We start from the raw sequence: 25,212 nt of genomic DNA, 5'->3' as shown, positions 1-25,212 counted from the left end.
ATCCCCAGTGCCTTTAAGCTCCAAACCATTGATACTGCCCAAATCAACTGCTGAGTCAGTACCAACCCACTTGTTACCACAGGAATTCCATTACACCAGGGACTTGTCAGTGTTAGACAAGCTGGAGTGCTCCCTGTTTGTGGGTACCAGATGACTCCTGGTACTTAGACCCTGGTCTCCAGATTACCAGTGCTTCCCAGTACTGCAGGATTCTACACCCTTAATCAGTGTCCTTCTTACCATTATAGGAATCCATACTTTGATGAAGACCCCTGCCCACGTCACAGATGGAGGGATCTGTCCTAGGTACTACCTCCTCTCCTGTATGGGCCTCTACAGTGGCCATACTGGGATCCTTAGGTGGCCTATTGGCAGCAATTTGCCAGACCACTGATTCCACTGCACCAGGAAACTAGGGTCACTGTCTCCTCCACCAAACCTCCAACATGAGGAGACCTTTGAGGAAGTAGAAGGCTAGGGTGGACAAAGAGGCTACCCCTAAACTCCTGTTTCGTCTTCATCTGCAGACAGGGCAGTCATTCGTCCACCACCATAGAAGACCAATGATTTTTGTCAATTCCAGGACCTTGTGAAGAGGATGGCGGACACTCCCTAGATACCTCTTGAGACTGACATCACAAGCTCCTGGACATTTTGCAGTCAGTGATACCCACTCAGTTTGCGCTACCCATTAATGAAGCACTTCTGGATCTAGCAAAGACTATGTGGCAAACTTCCGCCACCATACCACCAACTGGTAAATGGGCAGATAAGAAATATTATGTAGCCCCTCCCCCCCCAGGGACTCAGAATTTTTGTTTTCCTACCCATCACCAAATTCTCTGGTGGCGGAGGCCGTAAACGAGTGGGGTAGATAGTATTACTCCTTGCCTACTCCTTATGACAAGGTCAGAAAAGGTTGTACCTTTTTGGATGGAAAGCCTATTCGTCTGCAACCCTCCAATTTTGGATCACAAACTATCAGGCAATCATGGCCAAGTATGACTGCACAAATTGCAACAAGTTCACATCCTTTATTGAACATCTTCCCAGGGAGCATAGAGAACACATCCAGGCCATCATTAAGGACGGTCAGTTATTAGCCAAAACCTCTCTCCAAGCGTCCCTAGATGCTGCAGATGCTGCTGCTAGATTCATCTCCGGAGCAATTGTCATGCGCAGGGTGTCACGGCTGCAGTTTTTGGGATTCCCAAGGGAGGTTCAGAATACTGTTGAGGACCTCCAGTTTGATGGTCAGATGCTCTTCTCAGGAACTAGGGATAAGTTCCTGCACATGCTGAAGGATTCCAGGGCCACATTGAGGTGTCTGGGTATATACACTCCTATAAACAAGAGGAGATTTAGCAAGTCTCAGGCTAGGTCTACACTACCCGCCTGAATCGGCGGGTAGAAACCGATCTCTTGGGGATCGAATTATCATGTCTCATCGGGACGTGACAATCGATCCCCGAATCGACGCTCTTACTCCACCAGCGGAGGTGGGAGTAAGTGCCATCGACGGGGAGCCGCAGAGGTCGATTTTGCTGCTGTCCTCACAGCAGCTCCGATAGGTCGAATTCAGCTACGCTATTCACGTAGCTGAATTTGCGTATCTTAAATCGATCGCCCCCCCCCCCCCCCCCCCCCCCCCCCCGTAGCGAAGACCTGCCCTCAGACTGTCCAGAGATTACACCTGCCTTAGTTCTCTGGTTTTCACAGAACCACTGAACCTTCGGGGGGGGAAGGGATTCCAGAGGAAAAGCGCTTCCCACTGTCCTTCCGCCAGTACCCTGTCATCATCAAAACAGCAATTTTGATGGGGTTGATTGAAGACTCAAATCCTCCCTTGCCTGTAGTTTGCAAGCTGCAACCTTATGCTCACGTCTTCGTTTTTGGAGACCACCTTTCCCATTTGAGCATTGGCCTACTAAACCCAGGGTTGTGAGCTCAATCCTTGAGAGGGCCATTTAGGGATCTGGGGCAAAAATCTGTCTGGGGATTGGTCCTGCTTTGAGCAGGGGGTTGGACTAGATGAGCTCCTGAGGTCCCTTCCAACCCTGAGATTCTATGATTTCCAACAGGCCTGGCGACCTATTAGAACAGACAAGTGGATCATGGAGGTTATAATATTGGACTTCATCACCCTCTTCATGTCTCTCGCCACCACCTTCCCCATCCCTCTTCAGGGTCCCCTGACTTGCCCTTGACCCCTGTCTCAAGACTATACTTAGTCAAGAAGGACACTCCCTCTTTTATTTAGGAGCAGTAGAACCACTCCCATCCCCTCAGAGAGGGAAAGGGTTTTACTCAAAGTATTTTCTCGTGCCAAAGGAGGATGAAGGGTGGAGACCAATTGTAGATCTAAGATAACTGAACAAATTTGTAAAATCTCAAAAGTTCCTGATAAGTGGAGCAGGTCACCATAGGTTCAAACAGAGGTCTTAGCAGTACCACATTGACATCCCAAGTCAGAGAAGGATCCTTAACCAGGGGGTAAAGATTCTCCAGACCCATAATAAATATCGAGGACATATGGTGTGCAAAAATAGAAAACCCCTTAGTGGGGAATTAAAAGCTAATATCATGGTGAGGTGAACCTAATAGATATAACTGATCTAATTTTTGTAAGTCCAGTAAATAATCTATGATGACTGACAATGGGGAAGTTTCAGGCACAAAGTGGTGATGTTCTTGGAACCTCTTCCATTTCTGAAGGTAAGTAATTCGAGTTGACTCCTTTCTACTGTCTGCAGCTCCTGTGTCATATGGCAGCTTGCACCTTTGTGACGGGGCATGCAAGACTGTGCCTCCATTGCTTTGAGGCCTAGTTCAGGAGGGCCTATTCATCAACCAGAGACAGCTTGGACAAACAAGCAGGTTACAGTTTCTCTTCAGGTGAAGAACTCTCTGGATTGGTGGAAAGTTCAATGCAGTGTCGGCACAGGTGTCCATTTCTCCTCCCAGCTCGAACAATAACTGTGACAATGAATGCATTGCTGTGAGGGTGGGGAGCATACTTCAATACATTCACAACTCAGGGCAGACGGTCGCCGTAGGAAACCAATCTGTATATCAATGTGTTAGAACTGAGGGCAGTCAGGAATGCCTGTGTTCAGTTCCTACCCCTCATCAAGTGCAAATCAATCAGAATCATGATGGACAACGTGGCTTGCATGTTCTATAGCAATAAACAGGGATGCGCAAGATTGCCTTCCTGTGCACAAAAGCTATAAAGTTATGGAACTGGTGTGTAGCCCATCAGATTTAGATCTCAGCCATTTACCTTCCTGGAGTCCAGTATGTCACAGCCAGTATGCTCAGCAGATGTTTCTCCCAGGACTATGAATGGGAGTTAAACTCTCAGATCCTTCATGGGATATTCCAGAGGTTGGGACTTCCACAAGTGGACCTGTTCACCACATCCAGTGCAGGAAGTGCCCTTTATTCTGCTCAGGAGGTGGTCTTGTTCACCTTTCTTTGGGAGACACATTTCTCCTTCCTTGGAAAAAGGGTCTGTTCTATGCATTCCCTCCAACACAACTACTTCCAAGAGCGATGAACAAGATCAGGCAGGACAAAACCAGGGTTATCCTCATAATGCTGACCTGGCCGAGGTAAGCTTAGTAACCTTACCTACTTCACCTGTGTGTCCAACTGGCATGCCAACTTCTGACCCTCCCTCATCTCCTCTCCCGGGATACAGGTTGTGTGCTTCACCCCAACCTGGGGGTCAGCCATTCTCCAAGCATAGCTCCTAGATAGTTCACAGGATTAGACTCCACCTGCGTGACAGGAGTACAGTAAGTAATACTAACTACACGATAGAAAGGAGTCAATTCAAATTACTTACCTCCAGAAATGGAAGAGGTTTCAACTACTGGTGTCATGGTCATTGCCTTGTGCCTGTGTCTCCATTTGAACCTATGATGACCTGCTCCTTCCTTCACTTTTCTATGAAGACACCCTTTCTAGTAGCTATCACGTCAGCCTGCAGGCCTAGAGAAATTGGAACCTTGATGTCAGGACCCCCTCTCCCCCCCCCCCCCCCCCCCAATTTACGGTTGTTGTTTTTTTGTTTTTGTTTTCAAAGGACAAGGTCTTTCTATAACTGCACCCAAAGTTCTTACCTAATGTTCTGTCAGATTTCCAACTTAACTAGTCTATCTGCCAATATTATTTCCTAAACCACATAAATCTCAGCAGTGGACTTCCCTTCATATGTTAAATGTACAACGGATTTTTATCTAGATGGGACAAAGTAATTTCAGAAATCACTTAGACATTCTGTCTCCATTGCAGAAAGATCAAAGGAGTCTACAGTCTCTTCACAGAGACTGTTGAGATGTATTTCTGGGTGTATTTCTGCTTGTTATGATACAGCTGGTGCTTTGCTCCCCAAAGGATTATAGCACACAATACAAGATCACAAGCAACTTCCACAGTGTTAGTCAAAAACATTCCAGCGTCTGAGAGATGCAGAGCTGCTACATGGGCTTCAGTGCATATCTTTTCTGAACATTATGCTTGGTCCACACTCTCAGATCTGATGCAATACTTGGATCTGCTGTACTGTCTTCAGTCTTGGACTTAAGCTTTTGTGAGTAAAAACCTCACTTCTTCGGATGCAGAGACTGAAAGTTACAGAAGTGAGGTTTTTACTCACGAAAGCTTATGCCCAAATAAATCTGTTAGTCTTTAAGGTGCCACCAGACTCCTTGTTGTTTTTGTAGATACAGACTAACATGGCTACCCCCTGATACTTGACAGTCTTGGACTTGATTCCTAAGTTCCCTCCCCACTGTGAGGATACAGCTCCGGAGTCACCTGAAATGGAGCACCCATAGGGACACTAATCGAAGAAGAAGAAAAGGTTACTCACCTTGTGCAGTAACCATGGTTTTTCGAGATGTTTCCCTATGGGTGGACCCGCCCTTCTTTCCACCTGCTTTGAACTGTTCTTGTTGGACATTCAGATAGAGAAGGAACTGAGGGCAATTTGCCTGTGCAGCCCTGCATACCCTAAGAGTGCGGCATGAGCTTGTATGGCACGCATGCGCAAGCTGAGCAGACGCTGCTAATGGAAAGAGGCACATGCACACCTGAAGTGGAGCATCCATAGGGACACGCATCTTGAACTACAGTTTCTGCGCAAGGTGAGTGACCTTATTTTTTGCTAGCACTAAATTCTCATAAAATGTAGATGCATACACACATCAAGCTTTAGGTCTGAAAGCTTAATGTCAGAGTCCAAGGTCCTTTTACAGTGTTTCAGAATCATGTCCAGTAAGTATATAAATGTGCCTCTAGACTACCAGAAATCCTGGATTGATGCTAGCATTTGGCTAAAGTTTTGGGACAGTTGGTATGAAACAAAATTTTTGCTACACCAAAGTTGCTCGTATTCCAAGTGAAGCTGGCAAGCAGTGAAAGTGGTTTCCAGTTTATAGATCAGAGGACTAGAAATTGTATTTGACAACTTTTTGTAACATGTAAGAATGCAATTTAAAATCACTGATGTGGGGTGATTTGAAGAATCTTTCTTTGATCCTTGAATCAAAGTGGATGGAAAGAAACTGTAAATAATTGATTGCATTGGGACTGCCTAACTATGTTCAGCATTATTTTTAATTGCAAAATGCTACTTTGATTACTTTTTTCTCCCCATCCCTCTTCAAAGTTCATTCTTTCATCAAGCTATCCTGAGTTTGAGATTTTATTTTTCTCTTGCAGAGTTCTCGTCTTACGCAGTCTTTAGGAAACACTATGTGTCAAAGTCCCTCCTGTACCCCCATCAGTGGGTCTCCAGGACCCCCAAAAGCCTGCACGTCACCCCACCAAGTCAACGGAAAAATTAACTGGTTAGTTCTTCTTTTCTTATAGGTTGACCAATCTCCTATTTGGGATTATTCTGAGTAATTATTATAATTAAGACATTTGTGATAGTGGCTGAGAATGTGATCATAGGTGAACCTTTTCTCTCTGAATACAATTCATGATGTAAAGAACCAAAATAAATACACATTCCTGATGGGGGAGAAATATTTTTGAAGATAGATATTAGGTTATATATTGCGACCTATATTTTGTATCTAAAAATAGCATATAATGTTGCATATTTTGCAGAGTATTTGTTTCAAAGTGTTACATATAGCTTTATCTTCTTTTAATGTATGGATGGCCAGTGCTGCCCACAAATCCAAATGCATCTAATCCTTAAAGGTAACCTACAAAGGTTCCCCCCCTCCCCCTTAAAATTGGATTTGTGACCTTTTTCCCATTTTTATCATGTATAAAGAGAGCCTGAAAGACACTTTTTCTGCTTTTATTTCAGCCATTGAAATATCAGAAATCAATCCTGTCTTCCCTAATGATACTGAATGACTTCTTGGGCCTCAGGCTGTTTAGAGCTCTCATACCGTAATTAAAGTAGTGGGGAAAAGGGCATTGAATGTTTAACACACTCTTCCAAACAAGTGCTTGTTAGATATGGGAGTTAAAAAAACAAAATAAAACGTATGTAGCCTATAGGAATCTTCTCTCAGCTGCCCAAGTGTGTCTTTTTGTGATGTCATTAATGTAACTAGTTCTCCAGTCACCTTATTCTTTGGTGAGGGCCAAGTTACTCTGTCCCCCAAAGTCCATGGGCTGGGAGTGAAAAGTTCACAGGCAAGAGGCAAATGTTATGGTCTGTACAACTCAGAATGAGCCTCTTTATTAGCAAAATTTAAAATGTTGTTATTTTAAAGACAGATTTTTTTTAAAAAAAGTAAATGCATCTATGAAACCTTCTGTCTGTTGTCCACTAATTTATCACTCAGTGTATTCCTCCGTGACCAGTCTCTTCTCTTCTCCCTTGTCTTCCCTGCTTATGCACCTGCTGCCTGCACGCACACTTTTTTTTTAATGTTTCCTACCTGCTGCTCCACTTTGAGAATCATTCCCATCCACCTTCCCTCTTTTATATATACCACTTGATCATTTCCCTCCCCTTTTTTCCCTTCCCCCACCTCTGGGGATTTCTTGACTTATTCTCCGCCTCCAGTTCTCTGGAGAGTGGGCAGTTTAGAAGCAGCTGCTTTCATTCATTTGAGCTTGTGGGGTCAAGCCAGTGGTGGCAGCAGAGAAGAGCGGGAAGCCTGGAAAGAAGTCTCCTTTGGCTCAGGGAGGAGGGACTGGCAAAGACTAGGCCAGGTAGGCAGCAGAGGGAGAAAAGGGGCCTGCTCCTATGGGTTCAGAGGCAGAGACGGGGTAGGGAAGACGGGAAAGGAGCCTCCTTTCAGCGTGGCCTGTAAGGCGCTCTGACCAAATGCTGGTGAAGAGAGGAAGGTCTCAGCTGCCTGGTCCCAATCAGGTGCAAGCTACCTCCCCAGCTCTCTGCCAGCCCTCTTTGACCTACCGCAGGCAGGCAGCTATGGGTAATAGGAAAGGGTTTAGGGGCTGGGTCTGGGCGGCAGGCCATGTGTTTGACACCTGTGCCATAGTCTTCCAGTATTGACAAGACCTGAATTTCTAATGTGAAAACTTTTGTTTCCGTTTTTAAATAAACGGAACCATTTTTCAGGCCTTTCATCCTTTTTAAAGAAGCCCAAAATGGTAAAAGACTAATATTTTTCCTTTGCTGGCCGCCTGACTATGGAGGTTCATCCTGTGAAATCTATTTGTCTGAGCGTGCAGTGCTCCACCTTGATTCAAGTAGCCTCTGCTAAAGTAAAAATAGTTCTTACTGTAACCTCTTTTGGGGTTGCATTTAGCACCATTTTATGCTAATCGGGTACACCATTCAATTTCTGGCAAGTTGCTAATTAAATCCTCATTTGGGGAAAGTTTGAATGCCTGTTACTGTTACTATGAGGATTGCACATTTCTTGGATTTATATTTTAGTTGTTGCTCTGAGTGAGGTGGGATGCATTCCATTTTCAGGTTTCGCTGCTTACAAAACAGGTTGCCAGTTTTCCGTTGATGTTTAGTTTTAATAAACAGAATTATTTGTTCTATTGATTGCTAATTTTATTCAAAAGTGCCTTAAGCGTGCAGGTATTGCTGATGCAGTTGGATATATCAGACCGTATTTTTGAATATGCATACCTTTAATGTAGGGTTTGCTGCACAGACGCAAGGAAAACCTCCACGTTTGAAAGAGCAACTAACTGCTTTACACTGTGCAGGGCTTTATTGCTGAACACCTCTCTAGTGGTGCCTAACTTGCATATTGGTGGTTGGAACAGAAATGAGATGAAGATAATTCTTTACAATTGTGAGAACCTTTTTATTAAAATTCTCAAAGCACTTTACAGTTATTAGTTGTCCCAGAAGCTGTGTGAGGTAGATAAAGCATTCACAGAGATCACTTCACGTGCCACTGAAACATGACCGCTGCATAACAACATACAGCAATGCTGTAGTTTAGGGTAGGAAGTAAAAACCAGTACAGAAAGTAAGGCAAATTCAAGAAGCAGCAGTGCATCTCGCAGCCATCCCCGCTTTTCACCTGCCGATCCAAGGACAGACGGTGTTTTCCCATGACGTGACGGTCAGATTCTTGAGAGGGCTTAAGAGACTCTTCCCGCAGGTATGGGCTCTTGTCCCATAGTGGAATCTTATCTTGGTTCTCTCTAGGCTCATGGTTAGCCTTGGTGTTGCACCTGGGCTGCTACCCTGGTGAAAACTTTGGTGAATACCCTGGGTGGTGTAGCAAGCCCAAAGGGGAGTGCTCATGTCCATTCCACAACCTGCCCTCCTTCCCCACAATCAGTTTCTGGCAAGAGGGAACTGAAGGTCGGGGGAGCTGGCGGTGCCCCTTATACAGTGTCATACTGGCACTGCTCCAAAGGGCGCCAGAGCCGGTTCCCTACGGATACTGCTGAGGGAAAAACTTTGGGCACCGGTGCATGTGGCTAGTGCACACACCTAATATGGAATGGACATGAACAACACATCTCGAAGAACACCAGTTATGGAAAAGGTAACTGTCATTTGTCTTAATCCCCTCTTCTGCCAGCTGCTTGGAGGTGGTGATTTCAGGTTCATCTCCCCAAATAGCCTTACTGACCTCACATCCCAAGACTATCAGAACTTTGGAGAGAGTCTTTGGCCAACTAACAGCACGCTGAGATGAGGATTTCTCTGGACAAAATCACCGTTAAAGACTTTGCAGAAATGAGAGCAGGTCACATGAAACAAGGGGTTCAGATGCCAACCAGGTGCATATAAACTAGTAGGTGACTTCTGGTGCTGAGTATATAGAAGGGCAGGTAAATACAGGCCCCAAGGAATTATGGGAAGGCATTGCAGGACTATCAGAGCCAGAGTTTTGTAACCCATTTTTTCAGCCTGTGTCCAGCCTACCAAGTGGGTGGGTTACAGCCTGTGTTAAAGTGAAACCCAGACTCTAACTTGTACCCCCAACTGGTTAAGCAAGCCTGGATTCAAATCACACACAAGCCCACATGAAAGATTTGTGTGTGGACAGTAGGGGAGGTTTGGGCTAAAACCCAGGTAATAGCTCAGGCTAACTCTGCAATGAAAACATACCCTGTCAGAGAGATGAACACTATCTACCAAATCTCAAGCACTTCTTTCTGCAATACTTAGCTGTTCCTTTCATACAAGTACTGACTGGGCCTGACCCTGCTTAGCTGAGATCAGTCCAAGATGGTATGATTACAGGCTTCAGGACGTCTGCATTCTGTAGTGTGAGCACATCTTTCACACTCTCGTTCGAGAATGGCTATTTCATTTCATGAATCACTGATAGTTGCTTATGCAGCTTTTGAGTTGGGCCTACAGTTGTACTCTCCAATAATGCAGCAGCATAGCACATAAGGAGCTTTAAATAGAGTTGTTTAAGACTACGGAGAAGTAAAGAATACAGGCCATTCTGGGTAGAAGTGATCCTGTTTGTAATTCTGCATGGCGCCACAATGATGTGCAAGTAACTTCCAACTGACAATGCTTTAAAATATAGCAGTGCGCTCCAAGCAGGAATGTTTCTAATGTTCTAGAGGTAAAGAACTGAGCAGTTGTTCAGCGCCTTATTTTAGACAGTTTCAAAGGGAAATTAATAACATTTCTGCCACTTCCGCCACCATCTTTGCCACTTATAGGCTTTGCAGCAGAAGCAGGTCTTTAGAGGTGGGATTATCAAAGAACTGTTTTAGTGAACAGATTTGGTGAATATATTTTAAGCACAAGGACAGCATGGAAAAGGGCATGGAGATACCTGTGAGAAGCTGATGAAAGGTGTATCAGTGCAAGTGTCACTGGAAGAAACGGCTTTGTGATGTAGGGCCTTGAGAGCAAGGACAAGAAACTTGAATTAGATATACAGCCAGTGAAGTGACATTTGAGTGACTTGAATAGGAGATTAACATGGTAAAAACAGAGAAGAGAGAATTTTATAAGCAGCACTTTTGGACATAGCTGATGGGTGGAAGAGAAGCAAGAATGTCAAAAAGACTTGAGAGGAGATAATTAGGGTGTGGATGAAAAAGAGACCGAACGGAAGAGGCAGACTAGTTATGGTTTGGACATGGGCAAAGGGAAGGAAGCTGAAAATGGCTTCCAGGTTACAAGCCTGTGAGACGAGAATATTTGAATGTAATGCAGAATGGAAGTAGCAGAGATTAGGAGCAAAGAATGAGTGCTAACTGACCATATTAAACTTTGGATAATGGTGGGCTGTCCAAGATAAAACATTAAAGACAGTGAGAGATGCAAGACTAAAGCTATGGATGGTCATGGACTGCTATTCATATGCAAGTTGCAAAGTATAGTTGTCAAACTTAGAACTGCCTAAAATTTAAGAGACTCGGTGTGTGAGGTAATATCTTTTAGGGGACCAACTTCTGTTGCTAACAGAGACAAGCTTTCAAGCTCCACAGGTCCTGAAGAAGAGCTCTGTGGAGCTCAAAAGTTTGTCTCGGTCACCAACAGAAGTTGGGAGTCACTAAAAGATGTTCTCACCCATCTTGTGTGTCTCATGTCCTGGGACCAAGATGGCTACAATAATAATGTAACCACGAAGTAAAATTCAAAACACTTTCAAAATAAACCAGGTAAGGTGGATAATTTTGCAGATATCTCATCTGTTGGTGATATGCATTTATATTGCTCATATATACAAATCTGAATGTTTACTCTGTACATGTCAGTCATGACTGTAAGGTTAAGTCTAGACTTCCCTTCTTAACGTGCTAACTTTCAATTGAAGTATCCAATTTTTTTGCAAATTGGTGTATTTAAACTAGGTATGAGGTTATTTTTCTGAGAACTTAAAGTTCAGGTTTAAAATGGTTATATGCTACTTAATCAAAAATTACTTGCATTTTAAATGTTTCTTCAGCCCACTTGTTCCCAACAGCAATATTAACTTTTGTATTCATCTTTTCCTGCAAGGGGAAGGAAAAAGAACTAATAAAGTGAGAGGGGAGGCATGATTTATATTGCTGCCTATACATTTAATGGACACATTAACTTTGATAAAGCAAAGAAACTGTACTAGGAATTTAAGTAGCTAGAAATGCTTAGTACCAAAAGAAGGAAAGATCAAGAGCCGGAGTGGGTAGTGATGCATTTTAGGGGAAAGCTGTGTGTGGTTGGTTGGTTCCAAGTTCCCTAGAAGTAGATTATAACCCACGTTCATGCCTGACTAACCTAATTGCCTTCTATGAGGAGATAACTGGGTCTGTGGATGAGGGGAAAGCAGTGGATGTATTATTCCTTGACTTTAGCAAAGCTTTTGATACGGTCTCCCACAGTATTCTTGCCAGCAAGTTAAAGTATGGGCTGGATGAATGGACTGTAAGGTGGATAGAAAGCTGGCTAGATCGTCGGGCTCAACGGGTAGTGATCAATGGCTCCATGTCTAGCTGGCAGCTGGTTTCAAGTGGAGTGCCCCAGGGGTCGGTCCTGGGGCCGGTTTTGTTCAATATTTTCATTAATGATCTGGAGGATGGCGTGGACTGCATTCTCAGCAAGTTTGCAGATGACACTAAACTGGGAGGAGTGGTAGATACGCTGGAGGGTAGGGATAGGATATAAGAGGGACCTAGACAAATTAGAGGATTGGGCCAAAATAAACTTGATGAGGTTCAACTAGGACAAGTGCAGAGTCCTGCACTTAGGGCGGAAGAATCCCATTCACTGTTACAGACTAGGGACCGAATGGCTCGGAAGCAGTTCTGCAGAAAAGGACCTAGAGGTTACAGTGGACGAGAAGCTGGATATGAGTCAACAGTGTGCCCTTGTTGCCAAGAAGGCTAATGGCATTTTGGGCTGTATAAGTAGAGGCATTGCCAGCAGATTGAGAGACGTGATCGTTCCCCTCTATTCGACATTGGTGAGGCCTCATCTGGAGTACTGTGTCCAGTTTTGAGCCCCACATTACAAGAAGGATGTGGAAAAATTGGAAAGAGTCCAGCGGAGGGCAACAAAAATGATCAGGGGGCTGGGGCACATGAGTTATGAGGAGAGGCTGAGGGAACTGGGATTGTTTAGTCTGCAGAAGAGAATGAGGGGGGATTTGATAGCTGCTTTCAACTACTTGAAAGGGGGTTCCAAAGAGGATGGATCTAGACTGTTCTCAGTGGTACCTGATGACAGAACAAGGCGTAATGGTCTCAAGTTGCAGTTGGGGAGGTTTAGGCTGGATATTAGGAAAAACTTTTCACTAGGAGGGCAGTGAAGCACTGGAATGGGTTACCTAGGGAGGTGATGGAATCTCCTTCCTTAGAGGTTTTTAAGGTCCGGCTTGACAAAGCCCTGGCTGGGATGATTTAATTGGGGATTGGTCCTGCTTTGAACAGGGGGTTGGACTAGATGACCACCTGAGGTCCCTTCCAACCCTGATATTCTTTGATTCTATAAGTACTAAAAAAGCTCTTCCTTCTTAGCTAGTGAGATCATGAGATCCCAACCCAGGGTGGTATGGTTATGGACACAAAATAGACCTCTGCAACTTGAGCTAAAGGAAAATCTCGATGTGCTGCTAGCAGTAGAGCATATAACTTCTTCGCCCAGCCAATAGGGAAAGCGTGACTCCATCCATATATAAAGGCAGTGATGTATATGCACAAACCTAGAATTGAAGAGGGCACCTCTGAGGCAGAGCCACTTACTTACGGATTTTATTAGAAATGTTTAACTATGAGTTGAAAAAAGACTGTCTGAATTTATAGCTCCAAAAGTGAACAGGTTTTTTAAATGTTAACCTACAAAACTAGCTAAGACAGATTTATCCTTCTCCAGGTATTCATTTCCTAAAACAATGCAGATATATAATAATTTTTGTTATTTGGAATTCACTTAATTTTGCATGTGCAGCGCTTTCATAAAGTGGTGATAGGCACCACCAAAAACAACTCCGAATATAATGTACATAGCAATTTAAATTAAACATTTTAAAACGCCTCAGTATTTTGTTCATTATAAGTGTGGGCACAATATATTTTCTTTTTTCTTCTCTCTCCTTCCATCTCTTTTATGTTTACATTGTATGTATGTGAATATATATAAAAGCTATTTTTCCTCATACATTTTTCAAGTGTCCCATTTCAGCTTCATTTCTATAGAATTTACATTACTAGCATTTCATATGCACTGGAATTAAGTATCGGCGGTACAGATCGTTAGAGCTGGGTGAATTTATTGTATGGTTCAGCCAGCAAACCAAAAAAATCAGGAAAAAAAATTTGGTTAGGGTCAAAAAATGTTCAGAATTTGTCAACAAATTGGAAAAGTCTGTTACAGGTCATAAGGAACATTTCATTCTGGTCAGCTTCAGAAAACTGTATGTGCATTCATCCCCCTTGTGTAACCTTTAGCCCTGTGGTTAGGGCACTTTCTTGGGATGTGGAAGAACCAGGTTTGAATTCCCATTCTGGAGCAGGGACTTGAACTCAAATCTCTCCCCTTCCAGGTAACCAACATCACCTACAGGCTATTCTGGGGTGGGTTGCTCTCAATCTCTCCTGTTGAAGCTCTGTTCCACTTTGTGTATATACTAAAAATATTAATTGAAGCAGAGACTTGAATTCAGGTGTCACCCCTGCCATATGAGACCCCTAACCACCAGGCTATAGACCAGGGGTCTCAAACTCAAATGATCATGAGGGCCACATGAGGACTAGTACATTGGTCCGAGGGCCGCATTATTGACACCATCCCCCTGCCGCCCTCGGCCCCGCCCCCACTCCAACCCCTTCCCCAAAATCCCCACCCCAGCTCTGCCCCCTCCCTGCCCCCAGAGGGTGCAAGAGGAGTGCAGGGTGTGGTTGGGGCTCAGGGCAGGGAGTTGGGGTGCAAGAGGATTGTGGGGTATGGTAGGGGGCTCAGGGCAGTGGGTTGGGGTGCAGGGTGCGGCAGGGGGCTCAAGGCAGGGGTCAGGGTGCAGCATGGGGCTCAGGGCAGTGGGTTGGGGTCAAGAGGAATGCGGGGCAGGCAGGCAGGGAGCATGCCCTGCTCCCGGTGCTCGTCCTGCCGCTCTGGTAAACACTGGGGAAGGGCGGGGGGGGGTGCGAGGGGCTCGCGGGCTGCAGAAAATCACCCCGCGGGCCGCGTGTTTGAGACCCCTGCTATTGACTATTTTTCTCTGTCTCTCTTGTTGAAGCTGTTCCATTTTGTATCAGAAAGACAGAAGATTTGAATCCATGTCTCATACCCCCCAGCTGCCTGCCTTAATCACTAGGCTGTAGAGTCATTTTCTCTTTCTTGCCCAGTGAGTATTTAAGTATTTATACAAAGTGAAACAACTTCAGGAGGCGAGATTGAGAGCAACCCACCCCAAAATAGTCTATTGGTTAGGAGGGGAGAGTTTTCAGCTCTGATCACTTCTCCAGAGTGGAAATTCAAACATACCAGTTAAGTACCCTAACTGCTGGGCTATAGTGTCTGTCTGTCTCTCTCTCTCTCTCTCTCCCCCCCCCCCCCCCCCCGCTCTGAAAAAATGAGACTTTAAGTGAAACGATGTTAAGCGAATCCAATTTCCCCATAAGAATTAATGTAAATGAGGGGGTTAGGTTCCAGGGAAATTCCCCCCACCACCACACACACACAATGTATAAGTTTTAAACAAACAATTTAATACTGGTACACAGTGATGATGATTGTGAAGCTTGGTTGAGGTGGAGGAGTCAGAAGGTGGGATATTTCCCTTACTGCTAAATGATGAACTAGCAATTGGCTGAGCCCTCAAGGGTTAACTCTCTCACTTTACAAGGCAGCAGGAATGGAGGGACATATGTGCATTCCCCTTTAAGTACACTGCCTTGTTAATTAGATCAGCTTGCTGAGACCGCAGTTGCTGCTGCCAGGAAGCTCCCTCTGTCCTGAGCCCTGTCATGTGTCTCCCCTGCTCTATGGAAAATGGTGTAAGTGGGGTGCAGGAGCAGGGGGCGGGGACACCCTGACATTAGCCCCCTCTCTTCCCTCCTTCCCCCCCCCCCACACACACAACAAGCAGGAGTCTTGGGCTCCAAGGCAGAGGGCAGGAGCAGCACATGGCAGTGGGGGAGGGACAGCTGCAATTGCTAGCCTGCTGGGCAGGGAACTTAGGGGAGCGGGGAGCTGATAGAGGGGCTGCCGGTCCACCCTGGTTCCAAGCCCCCACCAGCTAGCTGCAACGGGCTGCTCTTCCTGCAAGCAGTGGACAAAGCAGGCGGCTGCCAAACAACGTTAGAAGGGAGCATTGCACAACTTTAGCATGTTCCCTAATTGATCAGCAACATAACATTAACCCGTATGACTTTAAGTGAGGAGTTACTGTAGTTTTGGGTCAATAAGCACATTCTAACTGCTCTGTGAACTTTCCCCAGTGACCTGCTAATAACCTTCCCTATGTCTTGCAGGAAAGCACATGCATAGTACTGAAAGGAAATTGAGTCTCCACATTTACTCAGTCTTTCTGAGACAGTTGACCTTGCATTGTCTAAGGCAACAAAATATGAACTAGAATCTGGGCTAACAGTATCTAAATCCTTCTCTTTGAAATGTAAACTCTAACAAACTGGTGAGTTGAAGGTGAAAAGGCTATGCTTTATGCACTACATATAGAGACGGGTGATTTTTGGATAAATAGTTTAGTCACTGAAAAATGCAGTTATGTGTTTATGGAAAAGAGAGGGGAATTGCCTGGGTTTTCTCGTGTAATCACTCATCTGAGTGCTAGCTTACCTTTTACCACCCCCAAACAACTACAGATAAAAAAACTGTTAATATTGTAATGACTTTGTTAGACTTTTATGCCTGTGCTTTTTTTTCAGGGAATGTTTGTACTTGTTTTTAATGTTTTATATATGTAAAGATTTAAAGTGTGGATTTTCCAAGCAGTCATATGTATTCAAATGCAGTTAGTGTTCTGAGGAAGAAAGCGTGATCCAGTGGTCAAAAGGGTAATGAGAGTCTCAGGATTCCTCATATATGAACATAAAAATGGCCATACTGGGTCAGACCAATGGGCCATCTAGCCCAGTATCCCGTCTTCCAGCAGGGGCCGATGCCAGATGCTTCAGAGGGAGTGAACAGAACAGGGCAATTTATTGGGTGATCTATCCCGTCATCCAGTCCGAGCTTCTTGCAGTCAGAGGTTTAAGGACACCCAGCGCATGAGGATGCATCCATAACCATCTTGGCTAATACCCATTGATGGACATACCCTCCATGAACTGATCTAAGGGCTTGTCTACACTGGCACTTTATAGCGCTGCAACTTGCTCACTGTAAAGTGCCCGTGCAGACTGTGCACCAGCGCTGGGGGTCGCGCCCCTCGTGGAGGTGGTTTTTTGAGAGCACTGGGAGAGCTCTCCCCCAGCGCTCCCCCAGCGCTCTGCCATGACTACACAAGCCACGTTAGTGCTGCCGCAGCAACCAGGGACGGCTCCAGCTATTTTGCCACCCCAAGCGGTGTGGGGGGGGGGGGGGAGGGGGAGCGGCTGCTCTACCACGCTGCTTCATTCTTCGGCGGCAGTTCAGCGGCTGGTCCTTCCCTCCGAGAGGGACCGAGGGACCCGCCACCGAATTGCCGCCAAAGCCCCGGACTTGCCGGCCCTGGCAGCAGCGCTTGAACGTTGCCAGTGTAGACCAGCCCAAATTCTTTTTTTAACCCAGTTTATGCTTTTGGCCTTCACAGCATTCTCGGGCAATGAGTTCCACAGGTTGATTATGCCTTGTGTGAAGAAATACTTCCAACCTGTTAATTTCATCAGGTGACCCCTGACTTGTGTGTGTTGTGAAGAAGTAATTAACGCTTTTTCCACACCATTCATGATTTGATAGACCTCTGTCATATCCCCCTCAGTCGTCTTTTCCAAGCTGAACAATCCAAATTATTTTAATCTCCTCCATACTCTAATCATTTTTGTTTACCCTTCTCTGTACTTTTTCCAATTCTAATATATCTTTTTTGAGATGGGGTGACCAGAACTTCATGCAGTATTCAAGGTGTGTGTGTTTCTTGGATTTATATAGTGGCATTATGATATTTTCTGTCATCTTATCTATCCCTTTCCTAATGGTTCCTAACATGGTTAGCTTTTTTGACTGCCGCTGCACATTGAGCAGATGTTTTCAGAGAACTGTCCACAAGATCTTTCTTAAGTGGTAATAGCTAATTTAGACCTCATCACTTTGTATGCATATTTGGGATTATGTTTTTGTATGTGCATTACTTTGTTTTTATCAGCCTTGAATTTCATCTGCCATTTTCCTGCCACTAGTTTTGTGAGATCCCTTTGTAATTCTTCATGGTCTGCTTTGGTCTTAACTATCCTGAGTAATTCTCCATCATCTGCAGACTTCGTCACCTCCAGTGTTTGCCCCTTTTTCCAGATAATTTATGAACATGTTGAAAAGAACTGGTCCCAACAGATCCTTGGGGACCCTGATATTTAACACTCTTCATTGTGAAAACTGACCATTTATTCCTACTCTTTGTTTTCTGTTTAACTAGTTACTGATCCATGAGAGGACATATCCCATGACTCCTTACTCTGAGTAACAACCTTTGGTGAGGGACCTTGTCAAAGGGTTTCTGAAAGTGATCCACTGGATCACTTTGGCCACATGTTTGTAGATACTCTCAAAGAATTGTAATAATTAGCGAGGAATGATATCCCTTTATAAAAAGCATGTTGATTCTTCCCCAACATATCGTGTTCATCTGTCTCTGATAATTCTATTCTTTACTATTGTTGCCACCAGTTTGCTTGGGACTGATGTTAAGCTTATCCACCTGTAACTGCCAGGATCACCTCTAGAGCCTTTTATTAAAAATTGGTGTCACATTAGCTATCCTCCAGTCACCTGGTACAAGGCTGATTTAAGCAGTAGGTTACATGCCACAGTTAACTCTTCAGTGAATACCACCTGGTCCTGGTGATTCATTACTGTTTAATGTATCAATTTGTTCCAAAACCTGCTCTATTGGCCCCTCAGTCTGGGACAGTTCTTTAGATTTGTCACCGAAAAAGAATGGAAATCTCCCTCACATCCTCTGCAGTAAAGACCGACGCAAAGAATTCATTTCGCTTTTCCAAAACAGCCTGGTCTCCCTTGCCTTGACTCTAATCCAGTTATTTAACGTATTTTGCTTCCTCTGTAAAATAGGAGTAATGTGAATCCTCTAAGGTGTGTTTTTAGCTGAAGTGTGTTGAGATCCCATGATAAAATGTCATCTAAAAAGGATATTCAGGGCCAAAATCTCAGCTGTTGCTGAGCTGGAGACATTAATAAGTGTGCAAGAGTTGGAACAGTTGACCATACGTTTAAAGGAGTTATGTGAATTGAGGTTCACAAGTGCCACTGATAACTGGCAGTATTATCTGATCAGCTAAATATACATCAATCATCATTTCTCTTCTATGTTTATCCCTGGCTCATTTCCTAAGAAAATCCGTTTGGATTCCCAACTTCAAAAGTTACAGCAAGAATGTAAGATTGCTTTTATGGCAATAGACCGTTCGTTGTGAAGTTGCAAGATAAAATGGTATTGTCTTAACACAGTCTGTTCAGTTGATGTGGAATACTGTGCTACTAATAAGAATGACCTTTATAAGTTATCTTGTTGTATATGTTTAAAGCAGGGCAGGGAAGTAAAAGGGTAATCGTGAGTAAGCAATTTCTTTGACAAGGAAAATTAGCTTAGTAGCGCTATGCATTGCTACAGTGCAGATTTAGGTTCACTTTGTGATGTTCTTTTCTTTCCCTCTCCCTGGGTTGGTGGGGACATGGAAGAGTTGTGAGGCAGCATGCTTACCTTCAGAAAGTAAGGTGAATCTCCCATTCAACAATCTATCTTCCTGGCTGAGCAACAGTTGTCATGCTCTGGAGGGGGTCCAGTCCAACAGACAAAAAGATCTGTTGCAGCACAGCAGAGCTGTGAGTGGGGACAAAGTTTAAAGCGGAACAAAGTGAAAGAATCATCAGGTCACAGAAGGACTTGGATCCTGTTGTCACAGTGGAGTTTGAGTTTGTGACCAGCCCTTATAAGAGTTCATTTAAATACAGTCCCTTCACATAACATCGTTAACATGTAGTTCCTAAATTAGTGGCTGTATTGTGTTCTGGCTTTGATAGTGAGTCAGTCTGTAACATCTGTAGATGAATGGCGTTCTGTAGTGTAGATCGGACTGTTTGCATAACCTAGGCAGTCAATTCTCCTCTCTCCCGGATATGGGAAGACATTCCAAAGTGCATTGCATGAAGGGGGAAAAAACCCACAATCCACTCCCTCAGCCAGCATGGGATGGCTGCTCAGATGTTCCCAGAATGTATGGGTACACACACAGCTATGTAGCATGGTAGGGGTGCATAAACCAGCAACAGCTGACACAGGGCTATGTCAGGAGAAAGACTGCTGTATAGTCATGATGAATAGTGGATGAGCAGATGTTGGCCTGTTTGTAGTCGACTTAGTTCTGTCTTATATTGATGGAGCATTAGTATTAGATTTCTAATACTCCATGGAACCTTTTCTCGCAGTCAAATTACTATTTAACCGTTGGAGTGAAAGGGAGGTTGCCCAACTTCCTGGAATGTACAGGACAATTAAATAAAGCAGTTGAGCAAAGTAAAGGCTTTAAGTGCATCCTGCTGTCTGGCAAATATAATTAGTATGTGTCTGATAATTGTGAAAGCTAAAATGACTGGATGTAGGCCTAGAAAGATCAAGTTTTCATTTGTAAAGTTGCAGCTTTTATTTGTTGAAAACATGTATAGTGCAGTTCTGAAAAAATTACTCTGTAAAAATAGCATAATGGGGATCCATGTTTATGTCTCAGTGATGTTGTTTCTAACAGCCAGTCCTGTGATCTCAACATGAAGTCTAAAAATTTAACTGGATTCTTTCTGTATCACACATCAATAGTAAAAGATTCTAGACATGGTGCTTTTAACAATTCTTCTGATAATATGCAAGCCAGAAAAGAATCTAGCTTCCATATCTACATGGGTCCTACAGGGCTAACAGAAGTAAGTACTGATAAAAAGCTCATGTTCGTCCAAGTGAGCAAAGAGGGAGCAGGCCTTTTAAGTAAGATGATGCCATTTTTACAGAGTCACTTTTCGGGGGAGAGGGCACTTTAAAGTACCAGGTTGCTAGATACATGTAGAAACACAGCTGTACAGTTCCTAGGGAGAACAGAAAAGGAAAATTCTTCCCATTTTTCTCTGGTCTTCTATTTACAAAAGAAATAGAGATAAAACAGCCCCTCACTAACTCCTGTCTTTAGATTTATTATCTGAGAACAAATGGAACCACTGACTGTAAAAGCCCACTCTGTTAAAGGGGGAGATGCATGCCATTAATAATAGAAACCTCAACTGCCTTAGACATGAAAATTGCTAATTTTAGCAGTTGATACAAATATAACTATTAAGGTCACTGGTTGGCAGGCTGGAATCTACTGGCTCCTAAGAGAACCTGTGGCTCAGAGTTCAAGACACATGGTCCCTGATATCCCCTCCTCAAAGTGTGCCCTCAGAGTGATGTGGGATCACACTTTTCAAGGTGATTCCTATGGAAAACTTGAACAAGTGCCAGAGCACGGACAGGCAGGGTGTATGTAAGACATGGGAGGTAATTGCGGATCACAAGCTAAATATGAGTCAACAGTATAACACTTGCAAAAAAAGCAAACATCATTCTGGGATGTATTTAGCAGGAGTATTGTAACCAAGACACAAGAAGTAATTCTTCCGCTCTACTCCACGCTGATTAGGCCTCAACTGGAGTACTGTGTCCAGTCCTGGGCATCACATTTCAGGAAAGATGTGGCCAAATTGGAGAAAGTCCAAAGAAAAGCAACAAAAATGGTTAACGGTCTAGAAAACATGACCTGTGAGAAAAGACTGAAAAAATTGGGTTTGTTTAGTCTGGAGATGAGAAGACTGAAAAGGGACATAAGTTTTCAAGTACATAAAAGGTTGTTACAAGGAGGAGGGAGAAAACATCTTCTTAACCTCTGAGGCTAGGACAAGAAGCAATGGGATTAAATTGCAGCAAGGGCGGTTTAGGTTGGACATCAAGAAAAACCTCCTAACTGTCAGGGTGGTTAAGCACTGGAATAAATTGCTTAGGGAGGTTGTGGAATCTCCATCATTGGGGATTTTTAAGAGCAGGTTGGACAAACACCTGTCAGGGATGTTCTAGATAATATTTAATCCTGCCTTGAGTGCAGAGGACTGGACTAGCTGACCTCTTGAGGTCCCTTCCAGTTCTATGATTCTAATTATTCTGCTACACTTGGCACTGGTGAGGCCCCAGCTGGAGTATTGTGTCCAATTTTGGGCACTACGGTTACAAAGGGTGTGGACAAATTGGAAAGAGTGCAGAGCAACAAAAATGATAAAAGGTTTAGAAAACCTGACCTATGAGGAAGGGTTGGAAAAACTGGGCATGTTTAGTTTTGAGAAAAGAAGACTGAGGGGCAACCTGATAAGTCTTCCAATATATTAAGGATTCTTACAAAGTGGACGGTGATCAGTTGTTCTCCATGTCCACTGCAGGTAGGGCAAGAAGTAATGGGCTTTAATCTGCAGCAAGGTAGATTTAGGTTAGCTATCAGGAAAAACTTCCTAACTATAAGGGTAGTTAAGCTCTGGAATAGGCTTCCATGGGAGGTCATGGAGTCCCCATCACTGGAAGCATTTAAAAACAAGTTGAACATAGGCTTGTCAGGGATGGTCTAGATTTACTTGGTCCTGTCACAGCGCAGGGGGCTGGACTTGATGATTTCTCGAGGTCCCTTCCAGCCTTACATTTCTATGATTTTATGACCTTCAGTATTTATTTTCAACTAGATGTATAAGCAGACGGGCATGTTTTTCCCCTAAAGAATTATTAGAACCTAAGTTAACACGGAGCACAGCTGCAGTAAAAACCCAAACTAATAAAAATCATTAGCTGCCTAAGAAAATACCTGGAAGTGATCAGTCAGCACAGCCATCACAGTGCAGTATTAACTTTTGCCTCTCTTGTTCTGAGTGAGGTTCACTGTCTTATTTATTTATTTATTTGGTTGCAGTTTGCACACAAGCCGCTCCAACAACATTTCTCTGGCCAGTTTGGAAGCTGAAGAAATTCTCAAACAGAAACGACTGGATAGCCTGGCTGCTGTACCCTCTGTACCAGACAACAGCTGTGTTGCAGCTAGAATCCGCCCCATTTGCAGATACAAGAAACGCAAGCTGGTCCGAGCTAACGCTGTCTCTCTCCTTAGCAAGAAGGTAGGTGCAAACTTTCAGTGAGTTTAGCCACATGTCTGCTAAAATACAATCTAGCCTGCTTTTTTTTTTTATTAAATATAAACACAATGGAGTACCCCCTTCACTCCCAGGATCTCCAACTGCATTATAAACGTACCTCTGAGAGTAGATACTCTCATTTTGTTGATTTTAGTTGGTGTTGGTCCTGCTTTGAGCAGAGGGTTGGACTAGATGACCTCTTGAGGTCTCTTCCAACCCCAATCTTCTATGATTCTATGATTTTACAAATGGAGAAACCAAGGCATAGAAATTGATTTGTCCAAGGTCACAGGGAAACTGTCAAGAGCTGAGATTAGAGCCAGAGTACCTGAATCCCAGTCGTGCTCAGACCATGCCTTTGTGAGCGGTGACAGCCTAACTATGGTTTTAGTTTCTGCACTAACGTAATTTCTATTTCCCACCACTTACCTTCAGCTTAGAGTGTTTACATTACAAACGTCTTATTCTTTATTTTGATGTTTCCAGCTCAGTATAAGATATTTCTTGAAAATATCCAGTTTTCTCACATTGATGGTCTTATTGCCTCTTTCTCTGTATGTAACATGTTAATTTCTGTTTCTTGGAATAATCTTGAAGCATGAAAATTAAATTTATTTTCCTTCTAGTCTTTGTCCTTGGCATTTGTTAGCACAAAGCCAACATGGCTCAATCTTGGTTACCAGCGCAATAAGAAAGACAGCTATGGGCAAAAAGTTGTTAATGCTCCCCCTTTTGATTGACTGAGCTTACAGAATACAACATATTATTAGAGGAAGAGGGCATCAAGTACATCAAATACTGTCAATGGAAGAAAATTATATGATACAAGAAACAAGCTATACTCAGAAATGTCAAAAAAGGTTAACTTTGAATTGTCCCTTTAAAATAGCACCATATGTTAGTATTGTTAGTATTATAGTATTATATAGGTATAATTACCAGATACCATAGTAATTCAGTTTTATGTTCAGCCACAAGGAGAATTCCAGTCTTATACTAGCGAAAATGATTTTTTCAAAGGATTAGAGGTGGAATCCCGGAGCAAAGAGGTGATTGTATTCCTTGCTGTGCCCTGCATACATGCTGTTACTGCTGCTGAGTGGGCACTGGGACCTGTGTGTCTGTGTTTGGTTTACTCTTTTGTTGGTTCACTGGAGATGATCCATTCCACAAGACCATTGTTATGTCTATCTTTCAAAACTTATCTAAATATTTCCTTTTTGAAAGTGTTGGGTGTTTTGTTTTGTTTTTTTTTGGTTAGGACATGAAACATAGTTTGTAGACATCAGACCCTGGAAACACTGGATCTGAATATCCGCATCCCTTCTTAAATTGAAGAAAACACTGGTGATTTTTCCCTTTTTAGATGGCTGATCTTTTTATTTTCCCTTCCACTAGCCGCAGAAACCTCTCACCATGAAGTGTAGCTGTGAATGGCCCAGCACTTGTATCCTGTGTGGTTGTAAAACCTCTATTCAGGCCATAGACCCAGACACTATGTCCTTAGAAGAGCGTATAGCACTGCTGGATTCTGGCTTCCATCCCATACTGTCGTTCTCTCCTGGTGAGTAGATTACATGTTCTTAGTATAAAATAAAGGACCTTATTCTGCAGGTGTCCTGCTCCTCCTTCCACTTACAGGCAAGAATGTTTAAAATACACTAAACTGAATTTTAGGGTAGTATATATGCAAGGAATCCTCGGAGGCTACCCACGAAGTTCTGCAGTGTGACCCTAATTCCCCTTATTTTTAATACAGAGATACAGCCCATGGAGACTACAGGTCCCAGCGTACCATGCTCTGAATAGAAGGGTACTGCTATTTTTACTCTGTTTAATGTTTAAATAGATGAGCTCTTGACAGTGCCACTGCAGCCCTCTCTTGAGTGTCCCTCCTGGAAAGAAAAATGTTTTTGTTACTGCTTCATTTTCCATGGAAAAACTCCCAGATTCTTTCCAGGGAAGGAATAGGATCTTTAAAAGGGGAACTTGGAAAGCCAGACCAAATCTTAACCTAATCTTTTTTTTCTTGTGTTTGTTAGTAAAGTCTGCTGCTATTTTTGTATTTAAAAAATAAGTAAGTTCTAAAAGTCTAACCCTCATAAAGAGCCCCTGTCTCCATGGGCTGCAACAGCAAACCAGCAGGGGACAGTCTCACTCCCTTTAGAGTAACACTAAACTAATTAGCATACATGCACAAAAGAGAACAATGTGGAAGGAAACAAATGGTAGGAGGGATTATTAACAGGAAACCTACTCAAAAATGACTAAGGGCTTGTCTACATTGGCAGTTTACAGCACTACAACTTTCTTGCTCAAGGGTGTGAAAAAACACCCCCCTGAGCGCAGCAAGTTTTAGTGCTGAAAGCGCCAGTGTAAACAGTGCACCAGCTCTGGGAGCTGTGCTCCCACCTCTAGTAGCTATGCCTCTCATGGAGGTGGGTTTTTTAGAGCCCTGGGAGAGCTCTTTCCCAGCG

General features: G+C 43.6%; 1 protein-coding gene across 4 annotated transcripts in view; it reads left to right on the top strand.

Moving 5' to 3' along the window:
- Positions 1–25,212, top strand: part of LOC128830912 (KAT8 regulatory NSL complex subunit 1-like) — a 120,310-nt gene that overhangs the window by 68,354 nt on the left and 26,744 nt on the right. For all 4 annotated transcript variants that reach the window (XM_054016820.1, XM_054016818.1, XM_054016817.1 and 1 more), the window contains 3 exons: positions 5,731–5,858; positions 22,516–22,717; positions 24,134–24,299. In XM_054016820.1, the coding sequence (XP_053872795.1) occupies positions 5,731–5,858; positions 22,516–22,717; positions 24,134–24,299 (496 nt within the window). The remainder of the gene's footprint in view (positions 1–5,730; positions 5,859–22,515; positions 22,718–24,133; positions 24,300–25,212) is intronic.

Source organism: Malaclemys terrapin, chromosome 2 (assembly GCF_027887155.1).
Source record: "Malaclemys terrapin pileata isolate rMalTer1 chromosome 2, rMalTer1.hap1, whole genome shotgun sequence".
NCBI lineage: Eukaryota > Metazoa > Chordata > Testudines > Emydidae > Malaclemys > Malaclemys terrapin.
This window is presented reverse-complemented; position numbering and strand designations above follow the sequence as displayed.